We start from the raw sequence: 20,703 nt of genomic DNA, 5'->3' as shown, positions 1-20,703 counted from the left end.
TTGTCATTTCGCTGTAAATCTCCAAAGAAGTAGATCATTATGACTAAACTCAAATAAACTAAATCAAAGCTTTTACTCTTTATCTGTTCTGGAACCACAACATAGGTTGCAATAGTAAGAGTAGAGTTTCATTGAACCAAAAAGCAGACACACGTCGTTTTCACAAGTTAAACATATAGATTATAGGTCAAATCAAATTTTATTTGTCACATGCGCCAAATACAACTGGTGTTGACTTTACTGTGAACTGCTTTCTTATGAGCCCTTCCCAATGATGTAATTAAAAAATAATAATAAGAAAAGTCAAATAGTAACAAGAGGAATAAAATACAATATACAAAAATGTAGCTATATACGGGGAGTACCAGTACCAAATCAATCTGCAGGGGTACAAGGTATTTGTGGTAGATATGTACATAAAGGCAGGGTAAAGTGATTAGACATCGGGATAGATAATAATACGAGTAAAATAGAGAACAGAGTAGCAGCAGCAAATGATGAGTGTGAAAGTGTGTATGTAGTGTATGTGTGTATGTGTGTGGGTTTTATGTGGGAGTGTCAATGTAGTCTTTGTGAGTGTGTATAAATAGTGTGTATATTTATTCTAGTGATTGTGCGTAGGGTCAGTGCAAGATAGTTTGGGTACCATTATTTGACTATTTAGCAGTCTTATGCCTTTGGGGTAATGCTGTCTCGGAGCCTGTTGCTCTGAGTGCCGGTAACGTTTGGCGGGCGGTAGCAGAGTGAACAGTCTATAGCTATAACGGTCTATAGCTTGGGTCTTTGGCAATATTTTGGGCCTTCCTCTGACACCGCCTGAAATAAAGGTCCTGGATGGCAGGGATAACACTGTGTACTGCAATAAAGACCTTTGCCCCTTGACTTTTTTTTTCTTTTTTCAAATCAAATCAAATTTTATTCGTCACATACACATGGTTAGCAGATGTTAATGCGAGTGTAGCGAAATGCTTGTGCTTCTAGTTCCGACAATGCAGTAATAACCAACAAGTAATCTAACTAACAATTCCTAAACTACTGTCTTATACACAGTGTAAGGGGATAAAGAATATGTACATAAGGATATATGAATGAGTGATGGTACAGAGCAGCATAGGCAAGATACAGTAGATGGTATCGAGTACAGTATATACATATGAGATGAGTATGTAAACAAAGTGGCATAGTTAAAGTGGCTAGTGATACATGTATTACATAAGGATGCAGTCGATGATATAGAGTACAGTATATACGTATGCATATGAGATGAATAATGTAGGGTAAGTAACATTATATAAGGTTGCATTGTTTAAAGTGGCTAGTGATATATTTACATCATTTCCCATCAATTCCCATTATTAAAGTGGCTGGAGTTGAGTCAGTGTCAGTGTGTTGGCAGCAGCCACTCAATGTTAGTGGTGGCTGTTTAACAGTCTGATGGCCTTGAGATAGAAGCTGTTTTTCAGTCTCTCGGTCCCAGCTTTGATGCACCTGTACTGACCTCGCCTTCTGGATGATAGTGGGGTGAACAGGCAGTGGCTCGGGTGGTTGATGTCCTTGATGATCTTTATGGCCTTCCTGTAACATCGGGTGGTGTAGGTGTCCTGGAGGGCAGGTAGTTTGCCCCCGGTGATGCGTTGTGCAGACCTCACAACCCTCTGGAGAGCCTTACGGTTGAGGGCGGAGCAGTTGCCGTACCAGGCGGTGATACAGCCCGCCAGGATGCTCTCGATTGTGCATCTGTAGAAGTTTGTGAGTGCTTTTGGTGACAAGCCGAATTTCTTCAGCCTCCTGAGGTTGAAGAGGCGCTGCTGCGCCTTCTTCACGATGCTGTCTGTGTGAGTGGACCAATTCAGTTTGTCTGTGATGTGTATTCCGATGAACTTAAAACTTGCTACTCTCTCCACTACTGTTCCATCGATGTGGATAGGGGGGTGTTCCCTCTGCTGTTTCCTGAAGTCCACAATCATCTCCTTAGTTTTGTTGACGTTGAGTGTGAGGTTATTTTCCTGACACCACACTCCGAGGGCCCTCACCTCCTCCCTGTAGGCCGTCTCGTCGTTGTTGGTAATCAAGCCTACCACTGTTGTGTCGTCCGCAAACTTGATGATTGAGTTGGAGGCGTGCGTGGCCACGCAGTCGTGGGTGAACAGGGAGTACAGGAGAGGGCTCAGAATGCACCCTTGTGGGGCCCCAGTGTTGAGAATCAGCGGGGAGGAGATGTTGTTACCTACCCTCACCACCTGGGGCGGCCCGTCAGGAAGTCCAGTATCCAGTTGCACAGGGCGGGGTCGAGACCCAGGGTCTCGAGCTTGATGACGAGCTTGGAGGGTACTATGGTGTTGAATGCCGAGCTGTAGTCGATGAACAGCATTCTCACATAGGTATTCCTCTTGTCCAGATGGGTTAGGGCAGTGTGCAGTGTGGTTGAGATTGCATCGTCTGTGGACCTATTTGAGCGGTAAGCAAATTGGAGTGGGTCTAGGGTGTCAGGTAGGGTGGAGGTGATATGGTCATTGTCTAGTCTCTCAAAGCACTTCATGATGACGGAAGTGAGTGCTACGGGGCGGTAGTCGTTTAGCTCAGTTACCTTAGCTTTCTTGGGAACAGGAACGATGGTGGCCCTCTTGAAGCATGTGGGAACAGCAGACTGGTATAGGGATTGATTGAATATGTCCGTAAACACACCAGCCAGCTGGTCTGCGCATGCTCTGAGGGCGCGGCTGGGGATGCCGTCTGGGCCTGCAGCCTTGCGAGGGTTAACACGTTTAAATGTTTTACTCACCTCGGCTGCAGTGAAGGAGAGACCGCATTTTTCCGTTGCAGGCAGTGTCAGTGGCACTGTATTGTCCCAAAAGCGGGCAAAAAAGTTATTTAGTCTGCCTGGGAGCAAGACATCCTGGTCAGGGGCCGGGCTGGATTTCTTCCTGTAGTCCGTGATTGACTGTAGACCCTGCCACATGCCTCTTGTGTCTGAGCCGTTGAATTGGGATTCTACTTTGTCTCTGTACTGACGCTTAGCTTGTTTGATAGCCTTACGGAGGGAATAGCTGCATTGTTTGTATTCAGTCATGTTACCAGACACCTTGCCCTGATTGAAAGCAGTGGTTCGCGCTTTCAGTTTCACACGAATGCTGCCATCAATCCAAGGTTTCTGGTTAGGGAATGTTTTAATCGTTGCTATGGGAACGACATCTTCAACGCACGTTCTAATGAACTCGCACACCGAATCAGCGTATTCGTCAATGTTGTTATTTGACGCAATACGAAACATGTCCCAGTCCACGTGATGGAAGCAGTCTTGGAGTGTGGAGTCAGCTTGGTCGGACCAGCGTTGGACAGACCTCAGCGTGGGAGCTTCTTTTTTTAGCTTTTGTCTGTAGGCAGGTATCAGCAAAATGGAGTCGTGGTCAGCTTTTCCGAAAGGGGGGCGGGGCAGGGCCTTATATGCGTCGCGGAAGTTAGAGTAACAGTGATCCAAGGTTTTTCCGCCCCTGGTTGCGCAATCGATATGCTGATAAAATTTAGGGAGTCTTGATTTCAGATTAGCCTTGTTAAAATCCCCAACAACGATGAATGCAGCCTCCGGATAAATGGTTTCCAGTTTGCAAAGAGTTAAATAAAGTTCGTTCAGAGCCATTGATGTGTCTGCTTGGGGGGGGATATATACGGCTGTGATTATAATCGAAGAGAATTCTCTTGGTAGATAATGCTGTCCACATTTGATTGTGAGGAATTCTAAATCAGGTGAACAGAAGGATTTGAGTTCCTGTATGTTTCTTTCATCGCACCATGCCTCGTTAGCCATAAGGCATACACCCCCACCCCTCTTCTTACCAGAAAGGTGTTTGTTTCTGTCGGCGCGATGCGTGGAGAAACCCGTTGGCTGCACCGCTTCGGATAGCGTCTCTCCAGTGAGCCATGTTTCCGTGAAGCACAGAACGTTACAGTCTCTGATATCCCTCTGGAATGCTACCCTTGCTCGGATTTCATCAACCTTGTTGTCAAGAGACTGGACATTGGCAAGAAGAATGCTAGGAAGTGGGGCACGATGTGCCCGTCTCCGTAGTCTGACCAGAAGACCGCCACGTTTCCCTCTTTTTCGGAGTCGTTTTTGGGTCGTTGCATGCGATCCATTCCGTTGTCCTGTTTGTAAGGCAGAACACAGGATCCGCGTCGCGAAAAACATATTCTTGGTCGTACTGATGGTGAGTTGAGGCTGATCTTATATACAGTAGTTCTTCTCGACTGTATGTAATGAAACCTAAGATGACCTGGGGTACTAATGTAAGAAATAACACGTAAAAAAAACAAAAAAACTGCATAGTTTCCTAGGAACGCGAAGCGAGGCGGCCATCTCTGTCGGCGCCGGAAGTCAGCTCTCATGAACTCTGTCGGAGTCTTGCCCCGCCCAGGTGAGGGGCCAGTGTCTACACTACTCAGAGCTGGACTTTTGCTCTCTGGGTATGTGTGGGTCTATGAGGCCACCTAGATCCCGTGCCAGCTTCTGTAATATACCTGCCCTAGCACTTGACCTTGCCCAACAGCTGAGGTGAGCTCAACGGCCGACAAAGCGCTCATGGAAACATTCCTTGGGTATGAAACCTTGTCTTCCACCACTGGCATGCATCCCTTTCAGGGGTTCTCTTGTCCTGCTGGGAAGGAAGTTTGGCACTCCGCCCCAAGCAGCACATGGGTGCGCGTAATCTGTTTACGGATTGGATGTCATGTCCCACTGACCCCTGAGTAAACCCTGTCGTTATTGGGTGATCAAAGCAGTGACATCAGCCTGGCTGGGCCGGCTGTTTGTTTTCACATGGAGTCTGGCCCAGTTGTGATGACTGAAAGCAGACTTCCGATTTAGTCAGCTTCAACATCTGGGAGAGGGGTATGATGTCAAGTTGTGTGCCTGAATCCCATTATGTGTGAGATTAGCACACAACCAGCCCCTGTCAAGAAGGCCAGACTACAGTCATTAGCTATGATATATTATATGTATCTAGCTATAATATAGGGTAATGTAATCCGAGGCTATGGGGGAGTGAAAGTGACCACTGTACAGTACAGCATGTGGAACACCCCATTGTTTTGTGTAAATGAAGTAAAGGGTTGTCCGGGTTCTCTTTTGAAAAATGGAAGAATTTGAGACTCTACAAAAAGAGGGGTGAGATTCTGTAGTCATCTCTTTTTACATTCCATGGAATCTGTTCAGATCTTTCCAGTAAACACGGAAAAGAAGCTGTTTTGAGTTTCATTCAAATCCAGGCCTAACAGAGATGAAGGGCTTAAGTCCACAGAAAGACAAAAAAACTGCTTTCCCTTCCAGTAAGTCTTAGCCCTTACAATAGCACCTCCTCATCGATCACTTTTTCACAATCCCACATTTGGACTTGATATAACATTGTTCTTTTGATTTTTTTTGTGGCCACAACATGTTTGAAGTTGGGGTTTGGGATGGGCAGTATAGCCTGGAGAGAAGGGAAGCCATAAACAACTTCTAAACAAACTGGACAGATGGTAAAAAGGAAAGGAAATATCCCCTTCGGACATGGATGAATGATTCCAAAGCCTGAGGGCCATATAGCCAATCAAACAAGAGGATCTGTGTAAAGACACATTACGTGAAACGTCAATAACTTTCGTTGAAATATGTCACTGTGGCGTTGCATCAACTGGATAACTTGGGATATGCAGCAGGTGCAAAACTAATCAGATAATTCATCAAAAAATCTAACACAGACAAATGTTTCAATCGATAGAAAGAAAACATTTCCATCTGCACAACTTGATGGATTTGTTCTATTTTGGCTGGTGGCTCCATGCAATCAATGTCACTTTTAATTAATACTAAATGAAACCTGTTAGCATCAAGACAAGCTAGATGATACCATATTGATGCCATATTTTATTAAACAAATAAAACTATAGAGACAGTGAACAACATAATAGTTTTTCTTCTAACAAAATGCATATGTTGGAAGTGTAGCTATAGGATTCGATCATATTACATTATGAACAATTCCACAGCGCAACATAAGGGATTTTCGCCTAACAAAACACACATGTTAAAATTGTAGCTATAGATTTCGATCATATTACGTTATGAACAATTCCATAGTACACAGTATGGCCTTGAGCATTAGGCAACAGTATGTGTATCACATTAGATGCCGGGATAAAACAAGCCTGGATCTGTGAGATAAAATGAAGAGCATTTCCAGAGAGAAGAGGCCCAGAGAGGATCCCTGGAGTTCTAGTACGTTCATCTGAAGGTTATTCACCACATTCTTTTTTGGGGGGGGGGGGTTTAATCTGACAGGAGACTGAATGCTTAAATCAGAACCACTCCTCCCGACAACGTTCCTTCCAGATATCTTTCCCCTTCTCCTAGGTGGTCCCAGATCTGTACTGTCTTGCATAGCTCCATTCCACCACCAATGTTTGACATTTAAGGTGTGTGCTTTGAAGCAATCAATCAATCCACCAATCATTCTATACGGATTTAAAAACACTAAAAACTAAAAGTTGTAGTTTTGAGTGATTTGTACCTCATTTTCAGTATGTCAGACTCATCAGTTTCATTGGTCAATATTTTTTCTCATCATACGTTTGTCAGAAAAGCAACCTATTTCAAGCTTAAAAACGTTCAGGTGCTCTAAGTGAATGCAGGCCACACTACTATTACCATTTACCACCATCTTGTGGTTACATGCAAAACTACAACAGGAAAAATCTAAATCATTCTAAGCATCTAGAATTTGCTGTGGTAACATGTAGTTTGAAGTTGCCTTTCCTTGCCACTACATTAAGTAACCATACACAGCTGTTTGTGTATTTAAACATGGGCATAATGTATGAAATTAACATAAATACCATAATTCCTCAAGGGATGTACCTGTCTCCACTTTGGAGTGGTCTGTCCTCTCTGTCACCTTCTCCTGGCTGATGAGGTAATCAACAATCCGCACCCCAATTAGTGGCTCAGTGTGATTCCATTCCACGATGACCAATGAACTGCTGGGCTCATAGGAGTGGGACAACCTGAGCCTGGTAGAGAAATAAAGATAGTGACATCTAACTCCACAAATCATGACAAGACAAGCTCATCTTTAGATAAAAACATTTTCTACTGTGTTATTGACTTGTTAATTGTTTACTCCATGTGTAACTGTGTTGTCTGTTCACACTACTATGCTTTATCTTGGCCAGGTCGCAGTTGTAAATGAGAACTTGTTCTCAACTAGCCTACCTGGTTAAATAAAGGTGAAAAAAAATCAATACATACAATCTTATTTGTGTTTATCAAGTTGTGTAAACTGATTGTTTTGACTGACTAACCTAGGCTGGGGGAGAGGTGCACATGTTGGCAGGCCGTCCATCCCGAATGCGTTCGAGTCGCAACGGCACCAGTCATCGATGACGTCACCTTTCCCAGAACACCACAGCATGCTCATCATGGCCTCCTGCAGTGCCTGCAAGGAGATAGAGCAAACTCTGTCAATATCACACACAACCTGAGCCTTGGCATCAATATCATCTGCCCCTCTATGGGGTCATGCAGTCTTCCTCTAGTTCAGCGATTCTCAACTGGTGGATTGGAGGTTTTGAATGTGTCAGTAATTCTTTAATAAAAAAATACTTAAATGACTAAAACCAGGTAGAAAGTGATGAAATCATTTAGTATCTTAAAAACATTTCTTTAATCACAGTAGATCAATATAGAGCTATTAGCAGTTTGGCATACTGATGTAGTCTTATGTCTGGTATACACTACATGATTTCCCAACATTTTCAAGTCAGAGATCAGCACATTTTGCGACCGACATTGCCAAACAACTAGCTTATGTGTTTTGCTGTGGTACACTCCCAAAACAAGGGGTTCTCTCACTGCATGATTAAATGTATAAATTGCCATCAAATTATTGGTGGTGAATGTTCCTCTTTGCTCTGAATAAAATAATTGGAAAAGCACATCTTAGGTTGTTTGTTGCAGGTGCATGGGAATAATTTTATGATATCTTCAAAGACAAAACAATGTGCACACTGCTTTTGGCAGTATCACTTTAGTTTATTAACGATTTTAGGAATCCACTCTGATCATGAAGATTTGACTATGTCTGCAAAAATCTGTGAAAAAGAGAGTAAACCAAGGTTTTCAGTGCCTGGTAGGTCTCGTTGTTGGAGACCAGCTCGTAGAGCGGGGTGGTCTTAGTCATCTGGAGCAGTACAGGCTCAGCTGGACGCCCAGGCCCAGGGCTCATATGGCAGAGGTGGCAGGAGTACGGGCACTGGCCTTGGCTGCTGCAGTCCATGCGCACCCCCACCGCCATGCGCTTGGCACCGGAGTCCAGCAGGCTGGCGATGTACGCTGGGTAGGTCAGGGTCCGGGGCTCCTTGTCGCGCTCCTCTGACTCTTCTGATGGGGAATTCCCTGAAAAGGGCATAGTTATAGTTACTGTGGGCTTTGGATATTAGGATTTATTGGCATAACTGAATAACACATATTGTTACAAACAACATTTGAAATCTTGTCAGCATTTACAAAATAGAGAAGTTATAGGTGGAATTTTTCAATACAAATGTGAGTTATCATCACGATTCATGTTGGGATATATATCGGATATATCCACACATTGCATTTCCCTCAAAACTGGCACTGCATTACATTCTATGTATTATGCTGTCCTCTCAAATGCACTTTGGGCAATGCTGGCCTGCTGGCATCTTCAAAGACAACTCTGAAGAGCAAGTTGCATTATTAAATGCAAAGCTTTGCCACTTTTTCTCTTAAAAAGCATTCAAATTACCATTCCTTCATACTGCTGAGTCGTGTGCATACACAGGCAATTTAAAAGCTCAACAGGCAACTGAGGAATAGCCAGTAGCGGGGAGCTGGCTTTGATGAAATGAGACATGGCTTTATGAGCCAACCGGGTGAGGGGGAGAAATACACACACAAAGTCACCCTTTACTCTCCCACATAATGTAGTCCATATCTTAGAATGGGATCGAGACATAAAACTAAATCAGAATACACACCTCACTTTGTTTGTATATCAGTAGTAGATGTAGCGTAGAGTAGATGGCCATCACTCAAACAAGAGGACACATCACTGCACTCAGTTCAAGCTTTCAGGGCCAAGTGAGTTCTAACGTGCTACAACATCATTCAACTTCTATAATCATTAGATACGATCAGAAAGATGGGGTTTGCCCACTGCTATTCATAGATCACATTGTCCTTAAAGTGTGACACACATGACAATGGTGCGCTTTCGCTTTCCATGGGCGTTTGTCCGGGCCTGGGTGCAGTTTGAGTGATTAAGCTCAGCTATGCATGTACTTTATATGCCGCTGATCAACTAGCAGGGCATGTCAGTCGTCATCAATTCGTGACAAGCTGGTGGCTCTGTCCCAAATGTCACCCTATTCCCTATTTAGTGCAGTACTTACGTGCGCTATAAGGAATATGATTCCATTTGGGACGACCATGGTCAGGCCTGAGGGGGTACGGTGGCCCTCTGTGGGTCGTGCCAGTGCTTGATTAATCAAAGGGAGAGGGTCTGTGCCTGGAGCCATAGCATGCACTCTGTCCATGTCAAACACAGCTGCTGAGAGACTCAGGTCACGTCTGACCGTTTTCACGAGACATGCAGGATGTTAACGGTGGCCGTTTTATAAGGACAACTTGAGTTAGGAGATTGGCGTTGACTTTTAGGCTTTGGATTAAAATAGTGGATCAATGCTTAAGGAAATCGACTCAGAGAATCACTCTGGAAACATAAATGATGTTGGAGAACCAAAATACATTAATACACAACAATACATATATTTTAAACACTCTCTCTTACGTGCACACACACACACGCACTTACATATGTCATGCACGCATGCACACATACACCATCTTGCTTTGACATGCTGCTCTACCTCATCACCCAGACAGCTATGTGGCAAACATAATGAATATCAAGATAAGGCTGCAAAGACAAATCACTTTCAAGGAAAGGAGAAAACATCCCATTAAATTCCATACATTCCATACAGGGTCTTGGGATGAGAAAGCAGAGGAAAATCCTGTCATCTGCAGCCCACCTTGAGCATCTCTCTAGGAAAATGAGAAACTTTTCATCTAAATTGTGTTGGGTGCTTCCCGTTTCTGACAGTCAGATAGGTACCAATTACAAGATGTTGGGAAGGTGAGGATTTGAAGATTCTTTGACACAGTATAGACCGGACAGAATGTGTCATCACTCGGGAACAGTTGGTGTTCAGGACTGTTTTGACTGGAAAACAGACTGGAATATGTTCTAGGTTTCTTCCGATGGCATTGAGGAGTACACCACATCAGTCACTGGCTTCAACAATAACTGCATCGATGACGTCGTCCACACAGTGACTGTGCGTACATACCCCAACCAGAAGCCATGGATTACACGCAACATCCGCACTGAGCTAAAGGGTAGAGCTGCCACTTTCAAGTAGTGGGACTCTAAACCGGAAGCTTATAAGAAATCCCGCTATGCCCTCCGATAAACCATCAAACAGGCAAAGCCTCAATACAGGACTAAGATCGAATCGTACTACACCGAGCTGACGCTCGTCGGATGTGGGAGGATTTGGGCAGCCGCTAGCTGCCCAGTGACACAAGCCTACCAGACGAGCTAAATTACTTATATGCTTGTTTTGAGTCAAGTAACACTGAAAGAAGCATGAGAGCATCAGTTGTTCCAAATGACTGTGTGATCACACTCTCTATAGCCAATGTGATTAAGACCTTTAAACAGGTCAACATTCACAAGTCCGCAGGGCCAGACGGATTACCAGGAAGTGTACTCCGAGCATACGCTGACCAACTGGCAAGTGTCTTCATTTTCTAAATCTCCCTGTCTGAGTCTGTAATACCAACATATTTCAAGCAGACCACCATAGTCCCTGTGCCCAAGCACACTAAGGTAACCTGCCCAAATGACTACCGACACGTAGCTCTCACGTCTCTCACATCAACCCCATTATCCCAGAAACCCGAGACCCACTCCAATTTGCATACCGCCCCAACAGATCAGTAGATGATGCAATCTCTATTGCACTCCACACTGCCCTTTCACACCTGGACAAAAGGAACACCTATGTGAGAATGCTTTTCATTGACTACAGCTCAGCTTTCAACACCATAGCTGAACCATGGGGCTCCTGAGTGGTGCAGGGGTCTAAGACACTGCATCTCAGTGCTAGAGGCGTCACTACAGACACCCTGGTTCAAATTCAAGCTGTATCACAACCGGCTGTGTTTGACAGTCCCATAGGGCGGAGCACAATTGGCCCAGCGTCACCCGGGTTTGACCAGTGTAGGCCGTCAACTGACTTGCCTAATTGAATAAAGGCTAATTTTTGTATTTATTAAATAGTGCCTTCAAAGCTCATCACTAAGCTAAGGACCCTGGGACTAAATGCCTCCCTCTGCAACTGGATCCTGGACTTCCTGACGGGCTGCCCCCAGGTGGTAAGGGTAGGTAACAACAAATCTGCCATGCTAATCCTCAACATGGGGACTCCTCAGGGGTGTGTGCTCCCTGTTCACTCATGACTGCATGGCCAGGCATGACTCCAACACCATCAGTAAGTTTGCTGATGAGACAGCCTATAGGGAGGTGCCAGAACAACAACCTCTCCCTCAATGTGATCAAGACAAAGGAGATGATTGGACTACAGGAAAAGGACGACCGAGCATGCCCCATTCTCATTGACAGGGCTGTAGTAGAGCAGGTTGAGATTTCCTTGGTGTCCACATCACCAACAAACTGTATGGTCCAAGCACACCAAGACAGTCGTGAAGAGGCCACGACAAAACCTATTCCCCCTCAGGAGACTGAAATGATTTGGCATTGTTCCTCAGATCCTCAAACAGCTGCACCATCAAGAGCATGGTTGCATCACTGGCAAGTACTCGGCCTCCGACCACAAGGCACTACAGACGGTAGTGCGTATGGCCCAGTACAGACTGTTCTCTCTGATACGGCACGGCAAGCGTTCTAGGTCCAAGAGGCTTCTAAACAGCTTCTACCCCCAAGACCCCTGAACATGAAATCAAATGGCTACCTAGACTATTTGCATTGCCCCCCCTCCTCTTTTACACAGCTGCTACTCTCTGTTTATTATCCATGCAGAGTCACTTTCATAACTCTACCTACAGTATATGTATATATTACCTCAAATACCTCGACTAACCAGTGCCCCCGTGCATTGACTCTGTACCGGTGCCCCCTGTATAATTACTTGTTACTTTTATTTCTTTTTTTTAAAGTTATTTTTCTTAAAGATGCATTGTTGGTAAAGTAAGCATTTCACTGTGTTCGGCGCATGTGACAATGACAATGTGATTCGATTTGATTTAATTTGTTCAGGGGATACAATATATTTCCTCCCACATAGAGAAATAGTCTCAGATCAACACTAGGTGATGCTATAGTCAGTGTTTCTAGCAGCCATTGCAGGATTTAAAAAAATATGACTGATCATATCACTGCAGATTCTTTTGTTCACCATACTAAGGGAGGAAATAATAGGGGAATCTTTTACATTTTGTGGGTGGAGAATAGATGCTAATAAAAACATTGTTATTGTGATTTCCAGCTGACTTACGCATTACAGAATTAAAATAGACAGTAAAGCTACAAAGGCAACACAGAGCAATGGGTGGGAAAATCATATCAAAGAGAGTTTAAAAGTATCCTATTGATACTGTTTGAAAAAGATCACTAAAATTTGACTACATGCAGTGAGCCATGCGGTGCCCCCAGAAAGCAATACTTCTACACAGTGCAAACCCGACCAGGAACAGAATACATTGGAGCTCTTAAACAAATCTCTGTGACAGGCAAATCTTCCCAGGCAGACACTGCTTGTCCTTGATAATTCACAGTGGCACACTTTGCTACACCGATCTTAACCTTTATTTAGCTAGGCAAGTCATTTAAGAACAAATTCTTTATTTATTTTATTTCTTTAATATTTTCAATGACGGCCTAGGAACAGTGGGTTAACTGCCTTGTTCAGGGGTAGAATTATATATTCTTACCTTGACAGTTCGGGGATTTGATCTAGCAACCGTTCAGTTACTGGCCCAACACAGTTACTGGCCCAACACAGTTACTGGCCCAACACAGTTACTGGCCCAACACAGTTACTGGCCCAAGGCTACCTGCCGCCCCATACGCAGCTAAGCAAAATGCAATAAAGCAGATACCTACTCTGAGTGGCAATTCACTGTGATATTCAACCTGATTGCTAAGACAGTGGTTGTGAGTACCTTTTTCCACACCAGTCAATACCCACCTACCAAGCAGGTGTGGAAGGGTAGAAGCTCTCAATTGGACAACTGTACATAGGCCTAAACCATATGGATGGCCTGACATCTGGGCTAGTAAAACAGAATGGGGTATTTACATACTAATTCCTTCAGTCACTCCAGCCTACTTGGCCAGCGAACCTTTCAAGCTTTCTGAAGTTTGATTTATCTCTGCACTTTAGCAGGCTGGGCTGGCAATGTGCTTAACTAACAGCCTTCTCTGGCCCTTAATAGAAGCTGTAGCCACGGCTCTTTGCAGCGCAGGTGAAAGTGCCTGCGTTTATTTACCGTTGATTGGGCCTGCCCACGGACGCACCACATTAAAGTGACATCTTGTTCATGGACTTTGAAGGGGACTAACGTGTCTGTCGGTCCTCAAATCCCACTAACACCTCCCTATACTTTGTCCTGTTAGGTTGGCCTGAGTTTGCAACGGTCTGAATTGAAGGCAATTTACTGAGGATTCGCCTCCAGGTGAGACATTATACTGGGGTCGCATCACAGCTGTACAAAGAATAAGTGCACAGTGGGAGGAATTTTTAGATATATTTTATATAGGAAATTATATAATTGTATTATATAATTCTCAATAACAGGCAATGATATAGTATTTTACTATTGCAGAGCTTTGCTAGGAAATATTTAATCAACCATCATGTCGCTATAAACCATTCCAAACAAAGGCATGAAACTTCATAAAACCATTGTTAGAGATGAGAGAAACAGCAGTGTACGAGCCACCTCAGAAGGTAAATGGATTATCCATACCAATATTAGTCTATTTGAGTGCCAAGATATTCAGATCCAGAATATTAACAACTCCCACCATGGAACTGAACTTGATTTATGTTGCCATTCCTGACATTTCATTGGGTTTATTTTGCCCAGCTTGTGTTCTACAGGTTCACAGGGGAGAAAATATGGCAAGCAGTAGGAAACATAAGATCATAAAAGTCAAGGATGCAGTGGGGTTTTTATACAGATAAGATCAATTTGACTGGCTCTGACTGACTGTAATATAATATTGTATGTTATGGGCTTGTCTGACTTAAATCTATACCAGAGGCATCCATTTCATAGCAAGCTGAGAGAGAATCAAGCCGAGGCAGCCCCATAGCAACAGCGATACAGTATAATCAAATGTTTGCAACTCGGTGTTAGTGTCCCTGGGAGCTGCTGCGGATCTCAACAGTGGTGTTTCATTTTTTCCTCACCAGCAAGGTGCAGTCGTAGGCCTTATCAGTCCACATGAGGCTGGCAGCTGGCATTCTTTTCATGGACAGATTACACGGCAACACTACATTCACCCCACAGTATCATTTACACTTTTGGCGGGCGCAGCGACCTTCATGGGTGCTGGCTTGCTGCAGCCATCCAAAAGTTTTAGCTTCCTCCACTAATTAACTGAAAGGACACATTGTAAGAGGCAAAAAAAAAAAAGCAATTCAATGGAATTCCAAACTGTGCATCCTCCCGGAAAACAACCAAATAGAGATGCCTATAAAAGCAATATACTGAGGTAGTACAACAACAGATCAACGTAAAGATAGGTTGCATTAGAGATGGGTGATATTGATAAAATACATATTGCGATAAATTGCCTGAATTGATGCAATAACAGTAAATAGAGCGATATAATAAAACATGTGGTGCACATTGTCAAACGTATCATCCCTTAAACTACTACTACTAGTTTGATGGTTGTAGCCATCAATTGTCCCATTAAGAATCACCCTTATTAGCAAAGTTATTTCCTTTCCAAACTTCACATTTCTTTAGTATAGACTTCCTATCGCAATGAGCGATTTTCAGAAAACCTTCCCCAAATAGCAGAGAAAAATTTCTCTCCTGCTTTGACAGAGAGAAATATGCATAGCTCTGGGAGGAATCTGCTCATGTTGAGGAAATGTCTAGATCACTTTTCATTAGAGGTTGTTGGTTCATGGGTCATTAAAACGTTAGGTTTTCAGAGGCTGACATTGATGTGCTGTATGAGTATTTATTTTGAATCACTCTCATAATTTATTATGGCATCTAAGTGACAGGAAAAAGCTTCACGGAAAAAACGAGACTTAACATTAACATGAATTATCTTCCTTAAATAATGGCTGCAGTAAACTCCAGTCTGTACAAATTCATCATACTTGACTAAGGGGTTAGCCTATCCTTTGTTCTGCATAAGACATAAAGTAAGACAAATGAATTATAGGCGTAGAGATTCGATTTCGAGAGGCAGTATATTTGCTGATCATCCAGAAGCACACAGTTGTCTCCCTGATGGTCTTGTCTGTTATTCAGAGGAGGAAGCCATCGCCATCCTCTTTGGGTGAAAAGATTAATTATAAAAAGGAACTCACAAGGGTCCCACCTGTCTGACCTCCAAAATGAGTAATATGGGCCAAGCGATGACTGCTACATCAGGTCCCTATCTCAAGCCCCTATTCTGTCAAGCACACTCCGAGGTCACCCTGTGTTGACATCGCAACCGCCCTGCACAGCTCATCCTCAATCTTCACCAAAGCTTAACACAAACACCCACCTCCACCACCACCACCACCACCACCCCAGCCCAGTCAACCCTGTTCTCTACTCCCCTATCTCTCCTGCCTTGGTGGATTTCAGTACAGTGTTGTTATGCGATAGCTAGCCGGCCGAGACATCTCTCTCTCTCTTTAGCTTCTATGTACAGCAGACAGTGTACCTGGTGTAAGCTCTGTCAGGTTACATATAAGTCTTAGGTCACATTCCTAAGTGTTTCAGCTTGGCCACAGAGACAGAGAGCAGCCAAGGCGATCTGTAGAATCATCTGGTTGTGGAGGATGAATCAATTTCAGGCAGGAAATATCAGTAATCAAACTGATAAAATAGGTTCCCTGTAATTACCATCTGACTTCTGAGCAGCTAGTTAAGCCAAGAGGGAGCACCTGGAAAAAAGTCAATTAATATCTATCAGCAGCAAACTGATAGAATCCAAAATTAGAGAGAGAGAGCGAGAAAAAGAGAGAGAGTGAGAGAAAGAGAGAGAGAGAGAGAGGGAGAGAGAGAGAGAGGGAGAGCTCTCACCCGCCCTACATCTGTCTTCCCCCTGAACCTGACCAATCTAAACAAGTGGGTATATCTTACAGATGGTTGAGGTTCCACTTCAGCGCTGTTTTGGTGCCAGGACATGACAAACGAGCTGTAAAGGCTCATTTTAATTGCTATTACAGAGCTTCATTCACACATGCGTTTGTAACATTGGAGAAGAATGTACTCTAGACCTGTGCCTTTGCTTGAGGATTGAACACGGGTCCATATGATTAAAGCAATGCCTCATTCAGTATTTGAGTTATGTAGAATGCATTTCTAACAGTTTTAAATGGCCACAGGACATGTCACTCTAACACCTGATAACAGTATCAAATCGTAAGGAAGATGTGGCCTCAATTTCCTTTGTGCAAACATTTCTGATGTGACATAGAGGCATGGCTTACAGGACATTCCCAGTGTAAATGTAAAACTGCTTACATTGCAGAGGCAATAGGCTGTCTTAGCCACTTTACATTGAACAGACAAATCAATAGATACAGTGATTGTTTACCTCTTGTCAATTGCCTCACATGATTCAGTCTGTATCAGCAGAAAAACGAAGAAATGACACATTGGTGTCATAGCTAATTTCCTAAATTTTGGACAATGATGTAGTGTATCCTGAGTTCAGCCCTGAGATCAGCTGAGGGTTCATTAGAGAATCATATTGAGTGAGAATAAGTTAAGCTGCCAACTTTATTTTTCCAATTGTGCATCGGTCAGGGTGCAGACAGGCACTCCCAAATTAAAACCTATCCAATGTCATTACGGCCGTGTAGAAAACTATGATAAATTATTACTTGTCAGTGCGGATCACAAACAAGGATGCACTAGTCCTACTCTGAGACGTGACAGAGTTGAGTTGCAAAAGCAATCAGGGCTAATGTTTTCTCAGTCACGAGTCGTGACTCACAACTATGTGAAGAGTATTTATTTGCCAGTAGCGCAAAAGATACATTGTGTTGACAACTCAACCCAGCTGTGTTCTTTCAAGGGCTGCCAGCAAAAAGCTTAATCAATATCATTACAGAGCACTTGGAGGTTCAAGGTTCCTGAGACTCATTTGATCTGTTTTACCATTACATTTTCCAACACGGCAGGTGGAACATTTTCCCAGAGCTTCTAGCAGCCAAACCTCCATTAACACAAAAAGGTCTATAGTATGGCAGGTATTTGTTAACTCTTTTTGAGTGTGCAGTGAACGTTGAACCACAGAGATTCTAGTGATGTTCCTGCTCACATTCTGCTTGAAATCCACTGGCCTTGGAGGAGGTAGCTACAGTATCTCAGAAACATCTCCAGACGCTGGTTATTCCATCTTTGCCCTCCACTGGCCTGCCGTCCATTTAGAGGGGCTGCTATATTATGCTGCTCTATGGAGCAGACATATTAGAATATTGGTCACTGATCCCTGTGACACTAGTCCATCTTCCTGAATCCTTCCTGAATCCTGTCTTTCTTTCATGCAACTTTCAATCACTCTGGTCCTGGAAAGAATCCATATATCACAGTGTTCTGTCAAAACTTTTCACTTTAGAGAGACAGAGGTGATGCTTCAAGTTGCAGTCATCACAGAGCCATTGAAATGATAGTATGTTTTACTTCAATGCTGTGACAATTCTCTCATTAATCCGGCCAATCATACAGGAGTTTGTTAAAGGCCCAGTGCAGTCAAAAAAACGTGTTTCCTGTGTTTTATATATACTTCCACACCAGGAGGTTGGAATAATACTGTGAAATCTTAAACATTTTTATAATGTCCTTTTAGTGTAAGAGGTGTTTGAAAAGACCACCTGCAATTTCAGCATGTTTTGGTGGGATAGAGATTTGGCCTGCCTGGTGTAAATTACACTGAACAAAAATATAAACGCAACATGCAACAATTTCAAAGATTTTACTGAGTTACAGTTCATATAAGGAAATCAGTCAATTGAAATAAATTCATTAGGCCCTAATTTATGGATTTCACATGACTGAGAATACAGATACGCCCTCTGTTGGTCACAGATACCTTTAAAAAAAGCTAGGGGTTTGGATCAGAAAACCAGTCAGTATCTGGTGTGACCACCATTTGCTTCATGCTGTTCGACACATCTCCTTCGCATTGAGCTGATCAGGCTATTGATTGTAGCCTGTGGAATGTTGTCCCGCTCCTCTTCAATGCCTGTGCAAAGTGGCTGGATATGGGCAGAAACTAGAACATGCTGTCGTATAAAAGTAAATCCAGAGCATCCCAAACATGCTCAATGGGTGACATGTCTGGTGAGTATGCAGGCCATGGAAGAACTGGACCATTTCCAGGAATTGTCTACAGATCCTTGTGACACGGGGCTGTGCATTATCATACCGAAACATGAGGTAATGGCGGCAGATGAATGGCACAACAATGTCATTCTCTGCATCTCGGCATGGTCTCTGTGCATCAATAAAATGCATTTGTGTGTGTTGTCCGTAGTTTATGCCTGCCCGTACCATAACCCCACCTCCACCATGGGGCACTCTGTTCACAATGTTGACATCAGCAACCTGCTCGCATACACAACGCCATACATGCTGTCTGCCGTCTGCCTGGTACAGTTGAAACCAGGATTCATCTGTGAAGATGACCATCAAAGGTGGCCATCAAAGGTGAGCATTTGCCCACTGAAGTCGGTTACAACGCCAAACTGCATTCAGGTCAAGACTTTAGTAAGGACAATGAGCATGAAGATGAGCTTTCTGAGATGGTTAATGACAGTTTGTGCCGAAATTCTGTGGCATTGTGTTGTGTGACAAAACCTTTATTGTCCCCTTTACAAGGTGCACCTGTGTAATGATCATGCTGTTTAATCAGCTTCTTAATATGCCACACCTCTCAGGTGGATGGATTATCTTGGTAAAGGAGAAATGCTCAATAACAGGGATGTAAACAAATTTGTGCACAACATTTGAGAGAAATAATATGCGATTGAAACATTTCTGTGATCTTTTATTTCAGCTCATGAACATGGGACCAACACTTTACATGTTGCGTTTATATTTTTGCTCACTGTAGTTAATAGACCAATAAGAAAGAGTTCCAAACCTCTGCCAATAACAGCTAGATTTCAGGTTTTCCACACCCAACTCAGACCACTTCCAGGAAGTCCTAACAAAATTCTTGCTTGAGAAAGTGCTCTTTGCTCATAAGCTATTTTTGACCATTTCGATTGAAAACAATCACATTAAGGTACTTAATTGTTACCCAGAAATAATAAAATATTGAGATAAAAACGGCTACAGTGGACCTTTAAGATACAATATGACAGGGCATTGAAGACTTCAAGGCTGAAAATCTCAAATTGCTTTTTATCATCTTATTTCCTTATGCTTGTCTGGCATTGTCATCTCTTGCATATCCTCCTATTGAAATCATACTATCTACATTCACTGCTCTTTCCTGCATTTCTTGTCTTGTGTTTTAGTAGGTACATATCTACCCAATGATATCAGCAGCCAAGAAGTTGAAACTCATGTCACCCCTGTGGTCCTTAAACCCCAGTGTTGCTATGGCATTGGTGCTCTCCCTTGGAGGGGGGTCTCCTGCACCACGCTGGGAGTGTGTGGAGGCTCCACTGTCCCTGGGTCATCCGGGTTCACACCGAACCGGCAGTGATCCAGAAGAGCAGCTCACAAGCCCCCTCTGGGCTGGGTTCAGTCATGGGTCATTACACTCTGGAGACAGCAGAAATGTATAGCAGAGATGTGAACAACCTGCTCTCCTCTTCCTCTGACATGTCGTCGTCTGCTGCCTTGATGCCAGATGAAACGCAGTAACCTTTCCTTTCCTGCCTGCTGCTTCCGCACCTCTTTTTAGAGCAATTCACTGTTGCTGTGACGACTAGCTACTTAAATTTGTGACTCATTGATCTTGCCCGCTTTTATGATTAATAAATGTCAGTGTAATATATGCAAACAACACATACAAAGGATAGCATGCATATTTATAACTACACATTTATTTGAAAGTATATCTCACATAACAAGAGGGAATTTAATTCCAACATGGATCCTTGCCTAGAAGCATGAAAGCCTTACATCTGTTCATCCAACATTCTGAGAAGGAAATGCATGACATTGTCATCAGGTGGCCTTTTCTGATCTATTTGTTAACCCCTACCCTTGTGTGCTCATCGGTGGATCCAGCTTTGAACGGAGGGAAAATACCCCAAATGTGTGAAAAATATTTTGTATTTTCAACCCCCCTCCGATGGTTCAAAATGGCTGAACAGCAGTTAAAAAGTGGGATGTTTCCACCTTCCACAGACCTC

General features: G+C 43.4%; 1 protein-coding gene across 9 annotated transcripts in view; it reads right to left on the bottom strand.

Annotated features, from left to right (window-relative positions):
- Window positions 1-20,703, bottom strand: part of LOC135558687 (astrotactin-1-like) — a 247,105-nt gene that overhangs the window by 28,574 nt on the left and 197,828 nt on the right. For 8 of the 9 annotated variants that reach the window (XM_064992716.1, XM_064992717.1, XM_064992722.1 and 5 more), the window contains 3 exons: window positions 8,160-8,428; window positions 7,336-7,469; window positions 6,893-7,044 (listed from right to left, as the gene is read on the bottom strand). In XM_064992716.1, coding sequence (XP_064848788.1) covers window positions 6,893-7,044; window positions 7,336-7,469; window positions 8,160-8,428 — 555 coding nt within the window. The remainder of the gene's footprint in view (window positions 1-6,892; window positions 7,045-7,335; window positions 7,470-8,159; window positions 8,429-20,703) is intronic. The other variant, XM_064992721.1, reaches the window with a different exon arrangement.

Source organism: Oncorhynchus masou, chromosome 17, assembly GCF_036934945.1.
Source record: "Oncorhynchus masou masou isolate Uvic2021 chromosome 17, UVic_Omas_1.1, whole genome shotgun sequence".
Classification (NCBI taxonomy): domain Eukaryota; kingdom Metazoa; phylum Chordata; class Actinopteri; order Salmoniformes; family Salmonidae; genus Oncorhynchus; species Oncorhynchus masou.
Note: the sequence above shows the minus strand (reverse complement) of the source record. Positions and strands in the feature narration are given on the sequence as shown.